General features: G+C 42.4%; 1 protein-coding gene across 1 annotated transcript; it reads right to left on the minus strand.

Annotated features, from left to right (window-relative positions):
• Positions 1-3,637: 3,637 nt before the first annotated feature.
• On the minus strand, positions 3,638-5,934 carry LOC147452569 (uncharacterized). The gene is made up of 8 exons (XM_086518205.1): positions 5,842-5,934; positions 5,362-5,736; positions 5,151-5,269; positions 4,880-4,942; positions 4,721-4,727; positions 4,253-4,569; positions 3,921-4,048; positions 3,638-3,845 (listed from the first exon to the last, which is right to left on the minus strand). The coding sequence occupies exons 1-8, from the start codon at positions 5,899-5,901 to the stop codon at positions 3,754-3,756; spliced, it is 1,161 nt and encodes a 386-aa protein (XP_086374331.1). The 5' UTR covers positions 5,902-5,934; the 3' UTR covers positions 3,638-3,753.
• Between the last annotated feature and the right edge of the window lie 7,477 nt (positions 5,935-13,411).

Genomic DNA, 13,411 nt, shown 5'->3' on the forward strand with positions numbered 1-13,411 from the left:
TCTCTCTCTCTCTCTCTCTCTCTCTCTCTCTCTCTCTCTCTCTCTCTCTCTTTTTTATGCAAAGGAGTCTGAATGAGACTACCTACTAAATAAACAGCCGGGAAGATAAAAGAAGGAACTACAAGTCCAAGTAGGAGCAATTAGGTCCAACAGCTAGACATGGAAGGGGAAGTTCTACCAACTACATGAGGAAGGAAGGTGCACGATGAGGAAAGGGAAGATGCAATCACAAAGGAGAAAATGTAGTAATTGTGCCTTTAGGGAAGGAAGCTGGGGTGAGAGGAACACAATCAGGGTAAGGGTGGACAAGGGAGTGCCAACTTGACAACACTATCGATAAGTGGAATTCGGGCACTAATGCTACTTAGGACAAGGAGGCAGCATTAAAATGTTGACAAAATTTCAAAGCCAAGAACATACATGTAAGTGCAGTTCTAAACACACAATGCTTTAAACTAATGTTACTTAGGACAAGGAGAATATTTACACCCATGGAAAAAATTTCAATACCAAGAATATACATGTAAGTGCCTTTCTAAATACACAACACTCTAGAAAAATAACATGTTTTCTATAAGCAAGGGTTGCAACCAAATACAAGAGCTACACCACAACTATGAGAAAGCGGAATTAAGAGAATTAGAGAGAACGTTTTTGTGAGACTACCTTGAGAGCATAGAGGGTGAACTTAATTGATGGTAGCAACATAATCATAGTACTTAGTCAACTTGCCATGAAAAATACTTTTGCAAGAGAGAGAGTTTAGAGAACGTGACAACAAATGAGGACCGGATTTATGTGGAGCCAATGCTCCCTCCAATAGGCATTTGTAATATAGATTCTCCCACCAAGAGAGACTTGGTACAATACAATCTTTGTGTTCCTTGTGACCTAGGTGATGCAATGAATATGGAAAGCTTCATGCATTACGAGCATAACAGATTTCTATCCCAAGACTCAGTCCCAAGGCCTCAAACACCTTCAAAGGTGGAGAGAGTTGGCGGGGAATGAGGGTAGGGAAGAGGAAGAAGAAGCATTCATAGGAGAAATAAATAGTTCCTCACTTAGCATCACTCTTCTTGTAGTAATAAAGATGGAGAAGATGGAAAGCTTAAGCATTGAAGCATGGCTCTTGGTTAGATTTTCACTCCACAGCCAAGAGTGTTCGTGTAGTCTCTCAATTTCTCTACTAGCTTGGAGAAGGAGATGGAGCTCTTGCACTTTTGCACTTCACACAATGAGAGTGTGTGTGGGAGAGTATACCCCCCAAGCAACCCCCCTTCTTGCTTTGGTCGACCCCCCCTTGTAGCTCATGCTTGAAGCTCGTTGGACCCCTCCAGGCCTAGCCAATCACATGCAAGAGTTATATCAAGCAACAAGGGTAGGCTTGGGACAAGTGTCCCCCATTCCCCTTTGAGTGAGAGGACTTTATAAATGAAAAAACAATTAATTAAATTAACTAATTTATCATTGGACCCCTTGGGAGGCCAATTAATAGGCTTTAGGCACACCATGAGGGCAACATGAGGAGGAGCTTGACAAGTGTCCTATTTGCCTTCTCGGTACCAAGCTTGCCTTGTGTGAGTGTGTGTGTGTGTGTGTGTGTGTGTTTTCTCTCTAGCCCCTACAATTAGGCTCGCCCCCTCATGAGTAGGGATTAGATCACTTGACTTTATGAACATCTTACCCTCAAGCACCTTAGTCATGGAGCACCTTAGCACCTTAGTCAGTAAGCACCTCAAGCACATTAGTCAGCAAGCATGACAAGCACCTCAAGCACCTTAGTCAGCAAGTATGACAAGCACCTCAAGCTTGGGCCAGGTTCCCACCTCAAGTACAGTCCTAGCTTACCTAAGATCAAAGGACTTTTAACACTAGCCATTGGAGGTCTTTAATGAAGCTAACCCTAAGGTCTTTAAGCGCCATTAGCTAACCTTGCTCTTTGACAGATCATCTCTCATTTGGGCCCCTTTACCATTGACCCCGTGTCGAGATAGACCTGAAAGCACATGTCTATATTCTAACCCTTGTTTCCATCTATTTCCCACATTAAATGATCAGTTTAATATGAGAAAATCATTTGGGTTTGCTAAATATTAGATTTTATGACATGATTTGTGTGTTTTGAAAACAATTGAGGCACTTTAAAGTTTACTTGGTAAATTTTGCGAGATAGAGAGCAAGAAAGATATGCCACATAACACAAGACTTTATGCGCGCGCACGAGAGAGAGAGAGAGAGAGAGAGAGAGAGAGAGAGAGAGAGAGAGAGAGGGGGGGGGGGGAGGGGGGGGGGGGGGGGGGGGGGGGGTAACCATGCTTTTCAAGGCTTTACCATGAAGTATTGTTTCAAAGATCTCTTTTTTGACAAAATGCATGGAATGATGGTCTAAGTGAATGTACGTTACGTGCATTTGAAATTTTGTGCTTCGAGGGTTCTCTTCTCAAGAAGTCATAGATGGGGTGTCATTGAGAAGGCATGCCTTCAATCTTTCCTTTGAGAGTTTGTTTTAGCGAGCGAGAGAGAGAGAGAGAGAGAGAGAGAGAGAGAGAGAGAGAGCGACCAATGACATGACGTTTTACTCATGGTAATTTCATGAGAATGCACATTCTACTATATTGAGACTTCAATTTTTTATCTCCATCTACTTGCACTTAATTACTAGATAGCCAATTTGTAGCAACTAGATAGCCAATTTCTAGCAACTATTACTATGTAGGAAATGTTACAACCTATGACTTACTATATGTAATCACTTACACTAAATTACTAGAGAGAAAATGTGTAGCAACTATTGCTATGTAGGAAGTGTTACAACCCATGCCTTACTATATATATAGTAATCACAAAGCAGCTCCATTTTGCTAGATCCATCTAGCAAGAACATTAGATTACTATATAGCAAGCTTGTAGGAAGCATGATTGTACTAATTCCATCTAGCAATTACATAGCAAGGCCTCACTTTTGCTAGTTGCATATGATATGCTATATTTGCTATAGGTTTGCTAGTTCAATCTAGCAAATCAATGAAATGGGATGATATTTACTAGGTGGCAATTGGTCTAAAGCTCCTTGTGCCCCGGTCCCCACCACTGATAGGTATTTGAGATCCTTTCAAGGTCTCGGCTCATGGAGAAGACTAGGCGGCTTGGTCATAGGTGGGCCAGTGTCGTGCTTAGCTGTGTGGAAGCGAGAATCCACTTGTCCGTACCTAAGGCGGGTTCGGATGGAGATTGCTGAGTGCTGGATATCTGAGATAGACCTACACAGGTGGGCGAGGCAGAAGATAAGTACTAGAGAATTAGTCTCTGTATTAAAGCCTTTCACTTGGTTCACTATCCAACCGTCCGCGGTTGAGTTGATTTATGCAAGATCACGCTACTACTGCATTAAATCCAAATCATGGTTATTATTCAAAATATTGATTCAAACCGCAATCACTTTTGGTTAAGGCATTTTGTATGTCGATCAAATCCTTTCACTTTTCTCAAGTTAAGAAAACGTCTAAACTTGTTCTGATTAAGCTACACGATTATGTTAGTCAAGTTTTGTGAAATTAGTCGTGACATAATTGTGTCGTAACAGCATTATAACCACGATGTATGATCAACAGATCAGAAATTCCGCTACTAGTAGTAGTAGAAATGTGACGACATATTAATAAATCAACGGCCTCGACAACTTATTTCATTTCTGATGATGAAGCAGCTACTCCTTAATGTATTGAGATCATAGCTGCTCTGGTGGGATGACTACGTCCTCGGGGGTGAATTGGAAGCGGAGTACGCTGATGGCGGCTGTTCCGTAGGGGCCGGGATCTTCACGAAAGGCCCATGAGCTAAACCTGTAGCCATAGGGGGATGTACAAGTTAATATTCTAGTCGCACATCCATCATTTCCAAATTTCGGGTTGATGTACCATCTTTGAAATGAAGTTGCAACGAAGCAAGCACGTCACGAGCGAACTCCATGCGCATTTCCTGTATGGGCCGATCCCTCACATCAACCTGATGCCTATGCCCCCCATAGAGTTTCCGGCCATAATCCCTGGAGTCATAGAATTTGCATTCACATGATCGTAAAAAAATTGTATAGCATCAACATGGGACCCCGCTCTGATTGTCATCTCGAACAATCAGCAAACCCATTTAGAATATATATATATATATATATATATATATATATATATGGTCATGAATTCAAGCATTGATATACATAGATGGTCATGAGTTATAACCAGTCATACATTACCTCCAAAATTCTGTCGCGAGCCGTTTGATCAAAGCGAGTTGGATGGGATCTGAAGGATTTGACAGCCGTCCAGAGTCCGTGTGAAAGATCCTGGGAATATGGGCCTCTGAAAACCCGCCAGAACTGCTCCCTGTCAAAAGGAGAAAACTGCGTCTGAATGTGGTCGGGTAGGAGCTTGTGAAAAGCAAAAGTGGGCGACAGGCAGCTGGCCATGTCCGCAGTCGCCTCGTTCGCCATCCGAATTTTGTGATCTTCGCAAACTCCCGAAAAAATTGTTGTTGAGTATCGATTCGTTGCCTGAAATGAGAATCTCGCCCCTACGTACAATATCCAAATAATCATACAAATATTATGATTTATATACTTCCAATCAGCACTTGACTTGATTCATAATCTATCCTTAATATATATATATATATATATATATATATATATAAATATATGCATGCCTGTTACTGCACGACCTACCTGAGACCTTAATTATCCTCCACTTGAGCATAAGAAACGTCTGGTCTACAAGTAAGATACCCGCATGAGCCCCTCCGTACCCATGCTGTAATCTCAATCTGGGTTTCCCTCCACCCCTTCCAGCTTTTGAAGACATTTGGGATTAAATCGGTTGTGTACCTCTCGAACATATCCACCAGAGCTTGCGTCCAGTTTGCTGTATTGTTTGAGCCGTAGAGTTCCCTGCAATATTACATAAAAAGGGATAAATATAATTAATGAGGATGGTGGATGCCTTAATTGCACGCGCAATTGCATTAATATTTTGCATGCATTATAGACTCATGATCATGTGTTTTAACTAATTAAATGGATGCTGGTGATCTCATAATATAGTACTAACTAGCCAAATGTCAGTCGCTCATGCAGGGCTGCGACATGAAGCGTAGACACGGTGACAATGTGAAGGAGAAGGTGGATGTTGTTGGGAGAGTTTCGCATCCGCATAAACAATGCGTCAGCCTGCGTGATCCAGATGCCTAGAAAATGCCCCTTCTCAGTAAGCGCAGCCTGCAATTATATGCAGTTTAGTACAGTTAATTAGTTGTGGGTTGATTGGAAAAATTAATTAAAAAGATGAAAGATCATACAATAATAATTACCGTATCGTATCTCTCAATAGTCATTTCCAGCGCTTCGATGTCGTTCTGAAGTTGCTGCAATTCGAATTCAAAAATCTCCTGCTGGACAATGTTCCTTACATACTCCTCCGCTTTGATGGCTTCCCAAATATCCACCTTGTTTGCTGGCCAAAACCGGCCGATGAGCCTGCTTATGGCAGCACCCACCTTCGGCACTGCGGATATCAGCCCCAGTACAGCGCTTCTAATCCGGTTATGCCAGTCATGAGCCTCCACTTGCATGTATTTGGCAATCAGATCGACGGGGACCTCTTGCCGTCCCTCCGCAGCAGCAGCAGCAACCATCTCTTGCGCTAGTTTCGCAAAAATTGTGTCCTCCTCCAATATGTCTGCGCCCTGCATAAACAGAGAGAGAGAGAGAGAGAGAGAGAGAGAGAGAGAGAGAGAGAGAGAGAGATCAGATCAGAGAGAGAAGAGACGAGCGTAAGCGAAGAGCCTTACGTCCAGCTGGACCTTCTCAACAGGCAGAGCAACCACAGAATTCACGGTCTCAGCTGCCATTACAGCTAATTAATCCTGCACAATGCACATGATATCCTGCCATTATCAGTATCAACCCGAAGATAAAATTTGAAAAAGAGAGAGAGAGAGAGAGAGAGAGTTACGTAAAAAGAGAGACTGGACTCTAATTCTCTGCAAGCAAATGAACACTTTCAAAATCAACAACATTGCCGGCTTCTTTTATAATGGTTTTCCCCAGCCTTGTTGATGCACTGCATGAGGCTGGGACATGTGAGTCGTGACTCGTGTCTAAATGACTGTCCCTTTTGGCCCCTCAAGTACAACTAGATTCCAAACACTTATATATAAACACCATGTGACCAATGACCCTTACAGGCCTTACTATTTAATTCAGGCTAGCTTCTACTGGCTCTACGTTTAAAAAAATCTAATACTCTCAAAGATACCTCTCCAGATCCCCCCGTTATGTGATCGTCTGCAGCCTCGTCTACCTGCAGCCTTGCGCTCACAGCAGGTCGTGACTAGCCAGCAGACACATCGTCAGGCCTTGCTACATAGCTATGTGTGTGTGTGTGTGTGTGTGTGAGAGAGAGATCTCCCTCTGCCTTGCCCTCTCCTGCGCCAGCAAGCGGATCACTGTGTGTCCACGATTTTAAGAGAGATAAAAATGATAAGAGAGACGTCATGCAATTTCCACGCTTTTGAGTTGCCATGCAGCGAGCTGAAAAGACTGTGATTTCACTCCCCTGCTTCGCGCATCTCGTTTGATTCGGCTATCTTTTCTTTTTTTAAAATCGTTGCACCTACTTAGTACAACTAGATTCTAAACACTGTAAACACCATGTGACCACTGATCCTTACAGGCCTTACTATTTTAGTATAACTAGATTCCAAACACTGTAAACACATGTGACCATTGACCCTTACAGGCCTTACTATTTAGTACAACTAGATTCCAAACACTGTAAACACCATGGGACCACTGTAAACACCATCTTAGAAAATTGATCCTTGAGGCAACCAGAGTGTGATGGATGACCGCTGAAATTGTTTTAGGCTTTTGAGAGTTAACATATTCATTCATGTCTTCAGGAAGGTCGGCACAGAATTGTTGCTTTTGCTCCTCAAAGTCTATCCTTTTGTCGACAGTGGCTTTGAGATGTAAATCCCAAAACTTATCCACATACTTGTGGATAAGTCTATCCACATACTTATGAGTCTATCCACATACTTGTGGATAGACTCATAAGGAGTTAGCTTTAAACTTCGCCATTCGGTGAGGACTTTATCAAAGTCTATCCTTTTGTAGACAGTGGCTTTGAGATGTAAATCCCAAAACTTATCCACATACTTGTGGATAGACTCATAAGGAGTTAGCTTTAAACTTCGCCATTCGGTGAGGACTTTATCCTTAGCATCGCTCGAAAGGAATTGCTTCATAATGGAGGCTCTTAGATTCTTCCATGTTCTAGGAGCTTCTCCATTAGCCCGAAGGCTAGTCCACCATTGTTTGGCAGACTTCTGAAAAAGCAAAGCTACATGACGTAGCTTTGAGGACTCCGTGAAGCCCTCATCTCCAAACGCAGCATCAAATTGTTGGATGAACGCCAATACTTTGTCTGTGGCACCAAAGGTACCATCATAGGTAAGAAAAGAGATGCTCTTTCCTCCCTCCTTGAACTTTTTGAGCTTATTGGACCTTCTCCAAGTAGCATGTCACCTTCTATGCCCTCACCTTGGTGATTCGTTTGAAGAATAACCACCACTTTCATCCGAAGAGGAAGAAGGTGATGAAGATGGAGAAGAGGGTGACCTCTTTCTCTCCTTTTTCTTCTTTGAGTCCTTCTCTTCTCTCTTGGATTCCCGGTGAGGAGGGCTACGAGATGATCTCTTCCTCTTTGTGGGAGTAGGAGATCTTTGTGCTCGACGCCTTCGCGGAGCCACATCTTCTTCTATGGATTCATCAAGGGATTTGCTTCTTTCTTTCTCCTTTGATGGGGGTTCTTCATGTTGGTCATGGCCTCTTCTTTTTGATGGTTCAAAAGTTGCACCATCACTTTCTTCAGAAGATGAAGAATTTGAAGAAGGTGGAGAAGAGGGTGACCTCTTTCTCGCCTTTTTCTTGTCTTGATCTTTGTCGTCTTCACCATAGCTTTCATAAGAGGAAGAGGATAAAGAAGATGGAGAAGAGGGTGTCCTCTTTCTCGCCTTTTTCTTCTCTTGCTTTTTATCATCCCTCTTTGAATTATGGCGTGGAGAGTGTGTACAAGGGTCTTCTCCGCTTTGGTGGTGATGGAGAGCGTTTAGCCCGCGTCTTCTTCGTGGAGCCATCTCCGCCGAGGTGGCGGGAGACTCGCTTCTTTCTCGTTCCTTCGGTGGAGGCTCTTGAGTTCTCCTTTGGGAAGAGAGATGCATCGTCAAGAAGTAAATTCTTGAGCCCTTCATATGGATTCTCTTCTTCTTCCCGAATCGGAGAGAGACCTCTTTTTGTAGTCTCACAAGGGAGGCTTCTAGGTGTTGTTCTTCGTCATGGTGATGAGCTTGGAGAATCCCGTGAGCACGGAGCTGCCGTTGCACTTCACTTTGGAGAGATGGATTGCCCATGGCTTGTTGAAGCCTTGAAAAATGAAGTTAAACAAGCATTGAATGCATCATTAGTAGCTTGCTCATGAGCAAAATCAAAGTTATCAACATTAATTTCACTCTCTTTACTATTGTCAAGCCATTCTAACAACTTTTAGGTGTAAACTTTTAGGTGTACTTTGGCACTTCAAGCCCTAGTTGCTACTCCTCTTTAACCCTTTAGAAAAGCACTCAAGCTACTGTACCCGCGGCTCGAATACCATTAATTGCAAGGAATAGAAGAGGGGTCTTTCGACACCAAAACAGCACCGGCTCCTGTCAAGCTTCTAATAGCTCAATAGTGGTTAAGCCGTAGGCAAGCCCCGTAGGACTCCTCTATAAGACCATAGCTCTCGACGGTGATGCCCGTTAACTGCACAAAGGCAGGCGCACTGCAGGCTGAAAAATCCTACTATTCTACTTACTCACAGGCAATTAATAATACCAACCATTTGTAGCTAGCTTGAGGACCTCCCTTCTTGAGCAAGAAAAGAGAAACCTTGAGCTCTGATACCAATGTAACATTTAATGGCCTAATAACTTATGTGTAGCGGAAATAGCATGAACATAGTGGGCATTTCATTAGAATAGATTCCTAATGAGAATTACAAGAGTGCTTTAATGGAGAGAGCAAAAAAAAAGCATAACACCTAGTTAGATAGCATCGACAATACTTTCAAAAGAGAGAGAAATTAAGCTATTGACAACAGTTGAGGACCGGATTTGCATGGAGCCGGTCCCCCTCCAAAAGGCTTTGTATTATGGTTTCTCCCATCAAGAGAGACATTGTACAATACAATTCTTTGTGTTCCTTCAAGACTAGCTAGTGCAATGAAGATGAAGCTTCATACACCAAGCAAAACACTTAATCAAAACACAACTTGAAATTATCCCCGTTCTCAGACCAAAGACCTCACACACCTTCGAAGATGGTGAGAGCTAGCAGGGTATGAGAGAGTAGATTGAGAGGAAAAAGAAGTAATCTTACGAGAAAGAAGTACATCTCCTCACATAATCACTCATATTAGCATAGCTTAGCTTAGTAATTAGCTTGGTAGAGAAGATGAGCATGCATTGAAGCTTGGCTCTTGGTTGGATTTGCATCCACATGCCAAGAGAGTGTTGATGTAGGCTTCTATCTCACAAGCTTGGAGTAGGTGATGAGCTCTCCATTAAAGCTTGGGAGGAGATAGAGTATTTTCCCTTCACACATGTCAAGTGTGAGAGTGTGAGTGTCAATGCCTTGCAAAAATCAGCCCCTTCTTCTCTTGGGCGAGCCTAGCTGCTAAGTTATTTTTTCTGGCATTTTGCCTCATTGACCTACCCAGGTCAAGCCAATAGGGATTAAGCATGCATAAGTGATAGCCTTTTGACATGTGTCCCCCTTTCCCCTTTTGTGAGAGCTTTAGATAATTAAATAATTAACTAACTCTCATTGGACCCCTTTGCCTCCTGGCCAATAGAATCAGGCAAGCCATGGGGCTCCTGAATGCTCATTGGACCCTTGGGAGACTGCCCAATAGTCTTCTAGGACACTTAATTCTTATTGGTTTCTTTTATTAAATGTTTTTAAATTAATTAAACTAGATTTACTCTAGCTTAATCCTCATTGGTTCCACTTCAAGGGTCTTCAATAGGAATTGGGCATACCTTGTGGGCATCTGCCTAGGGAGCTGACATGTGTCCCTCATTCCTTTGTGTAAAGGGAGCCTGTGTGTGTGTGTGTGTGTGGCTTTCTCTCTCATCCCATAGCTTTGGGCTCGCCCATCCATGTAGGGATGTAGAAAGACTTTTTGGGCACACACTAAGCATCCAATTTTCCCTATAGGTTTGACCTTTGGACACAAACTTTGAATTTTGGAACCTTAGCATTTTGGAAGTCTTAATGGGCTGAAACTTAGGGTCTTTTTAGCCCGTTGTTTCACATGGCTCTTTTGCAGATGGCCCCCCCTTTGGATCCCTATTTTCCCTCCTTTGGATCCCTACTGTGGCCGGTCTGCTAACTTAACCAATATTCTAGCTTTTTCTCCCCTTGGCACTTCCCCACATTAAATGATCAGTTTAATATGAGAAAATCATTTAGGAGAATTAGATATTGATTATTATGACATTACCTCTCTCTTTGAAATCATTAGTCGTCCTCGACTATGGTGTAGAGGAAGATAAAGCATATGCATGAGTCCTTTTCTTAGCGGGTAGAGGATCCCTATGTTACCCTACGACATTTCCATAATGGATGACTAGTCCATTTGGCGCTTGAGAGCCTGAGGCTGCCGCAAGCATGTCTGCACATTAGTCCTATCAGTCTTCCATAGTAGAGTGACAAAGCTCTACTTGGTGTTCGGGAGACGTCGTCTCCGCAAACTTGATCTAAGCATGCATACTACTTCATTTTTGTGCACAATAAAGAAAAAAGAGAGTCTTATAAGACAAAAATTTTTGTTCATTTTTAACATTTTGTACATTTGCTTACTCTTGGGAAGCATTGTAAGCATTGACAAGGTTTAGGTTATCCTTTAATTGTATGCCTTGCATCCATCTAGCATCTTCAAAAGGATAATTCTTAAACTTAATAAGATATCGTCGGATAGTCTTACCGCCTCTTAATACCTTGTCTTCATGTCGGAGAATGGACTCGGGCTGAAGCACCTCCTCGTGGTCCACGATCTCCGGTGGGTCTTCAATAGTTGGTTCTTGAGGTGGCTCTCCTTTGTAAGGCTTCAAGAGGCTCACATGAAAAGCATTGTGTATGAGCCAATGATTGGGCAACTTAAGTTGATAGGCCATCTCATTGATTGGCCTAAGAATCTGGAAGGGACCATAGTACCTTTTTGCTAGTTTAGCATAGTACTTTTGGTGGCCCGTAGGATTCTTGCCCGTCGTGTGCCTTAATCGAGCCTTGGGAAAAATTTAACAAGACCCAATCGTTTCTTTAAAGGCTTGGGCTCTTCTGTGCTTGTCAGCAGCAGCCTTTTGCCTTTGCTGTGAGATAGAGATAGCATCCTTAATCTTTTGGAAAGATTCTTGTAGGTCTCGGATATACTCATCTGCAGCGAAGATCTTCCCATGTACCTTAAGTAGCAAGGGACTTTTTGATCTTCCCTCAATTACCTCGAAAGGTGCTTTTCCTGTAGAAGTATGTACAGTGTTATTGTAAGCATACTCTACTAAGGGTAAGTACTTCTCCCATTGGGATCTTTGATCTACTTCCGTTACATAGGCTTTTAGTAGATCGAGAATAGTTAGGTTAGCTATTTCACTTTGGGCCATCAGTTTGTGGATGATAGGCCGAAGAGAAGTTTAGCCTTGTTCCTAAATTCTCAAAGAGACCCTTCCAGAAATTTCTGGTCATTCTAGGATCTCTATCCGACACTATGGACATTGGCAAGCCATGGTACTTGAAAATTTGTGGAAATGAAGAGGGTTGCCATTTGATGGGCTTTGATAGTCTTTTGACAGGTATAAAATGAGCTTGTTTACTGAACCTGTCTACTATCGTCCATATTCCCGTATTCCCATGGATAGACTTAGGCAATCCAAAGATAAAATCCATGGATATGCTCTCCCACGGTGAATTAGGGATTGGCAAGGGTTGAAGCAATCCAAGTTGCTTCCCTCTATCAATTTTGTCTTTTGACATACCACACATTTGGAAACATACTCATGTATGTTCACTTTCATGGTAGGCCATAGAAATATGTTTCAATTCCCTTTAGGGTAGACTGAATCCCTCTATGCCCCGCATATGGGGGGAGCATGAGATTCATACATTACTTTCTCACGTTAGTGAGTTAGTAACGCATAGTCTATTGCCATAGAGAAGATAACACTCTTGTAAAGTAATGGTTCTTCTTTCTTCCCTAATGCAAGGGCTGAATCACATCTCTAAAATCGGGATCAATAGCATACTCATCTATCATTGAAGATAGATCATTGTGAGTTGCTATGGAAACCGCATTCACTCTCGGTCGTCTTGAGAGTGCATCGGCTACTTGATTATGCTTGCCAGCAATGTGAGCAATATGAAAATGAAATTGCGAAAGGAAATTTGCCCACCTCATTTGTTTGTCGGAGAGCTTGGTCTGCGTCATGAAGTACTTAAGACTTTGGTGATCCGTTCGCAGAATGAAAGGAGTCCCCAATAAATAGTGCTTCCATGAGTCTAAGGCATGTAGAAATGCAAGGAGTTCTTTTTCGTATATGCCTAGAGCTTGCTCAACAGGGTCGAGCCTTCGACTCTCATAGCCTATGGCGTGCCCTTCTTGGAGCAAAAACAGCCCCAAGGCAATCACCACAAGCATCACATTGGACCTCAAATGGTTTTGAGAGATCCGGTAGTGTAAGCACAGGTTGAGAGATAGCTTTTCTTTAAGCTTTTCGAAAGCATTGTTCTCCTTAGCAGACCACGTATACCTAACATTTTCTTTGTTAGGTCATGTAATGGTCCCGCAATTTGTGAGAACTTTTCTATGAAGCGTCTATAGTATGCACACATACCTATTAAAGCTTCTTAGTTCATGAAGATTCCTTGGTTTAGGCCATCCTTTTATTACCTCTAACTTGGATGGATCCATTTGGATTCCATCTTGAGAGATAATGTGACCTAAATATGAATCTCTTGCAAGAAAAATTCACTTTTCTTTCGATTAACATAAAGTTTATTCTCTCTTAAAACTTGAAATATTACCTGGAGGTGTTGCTTGTGTTCCTCTAATGAATTAGAGTAGATGATAATATCATCAAAGAACACTCCAGTGAAGGTTCGATGAGGTCTGAACAGCTTCTCCATCAAGCGGTTATAATGTGGGCTGGTGCATTAGTCAAGCCAAAAGGCATGACAATGTATTCGTAAAGACCAATGTAGTACGAAATGCGGTCTTTACAATGTCTTGATCAACTATCCTTATTTGATGATAGCCACTTTTTA

Source organism: Adiantum capillus-veneris, chromosome 8 (assembly GCF_014529385.1).
Source record: "Adiantum capillus-veneris isolate H3 chromosome 8, ASM1452938v2, whole genome shotgun sequence".
Classification (NCBI taxonomy): domain Eukaryota; kingdom Viridiplantae; phylum Streptophyta; class Polypodiopsida; order Polypodiales; family Pteridaceae; genus Adiantum; species Adiantum capillus-veneris.

Coding starts and splice junctions, on each gene's coding strand:
- LOC147452569 (XM_086518205.1), bottom strand. CDS start 5,901: ATGGCAGCTGAGACCGTGAATTCTGTGGTTGCTCTGCCTGTTGAGAAG. Junction 4,943..5,150: donor CTCCTTCACATTGTCACCGT/GTCTACGCTTCA, acceptor GTAATATTGCAG/GGAACTCTACGGCTCAAACA. Junction 3,846..3,920: donor GCAACTTCATTTCAAAGATG/GTACATCAACCC, acceptor CTATGGCTACAG/GTTTAGCTCATGGGCCTTTC.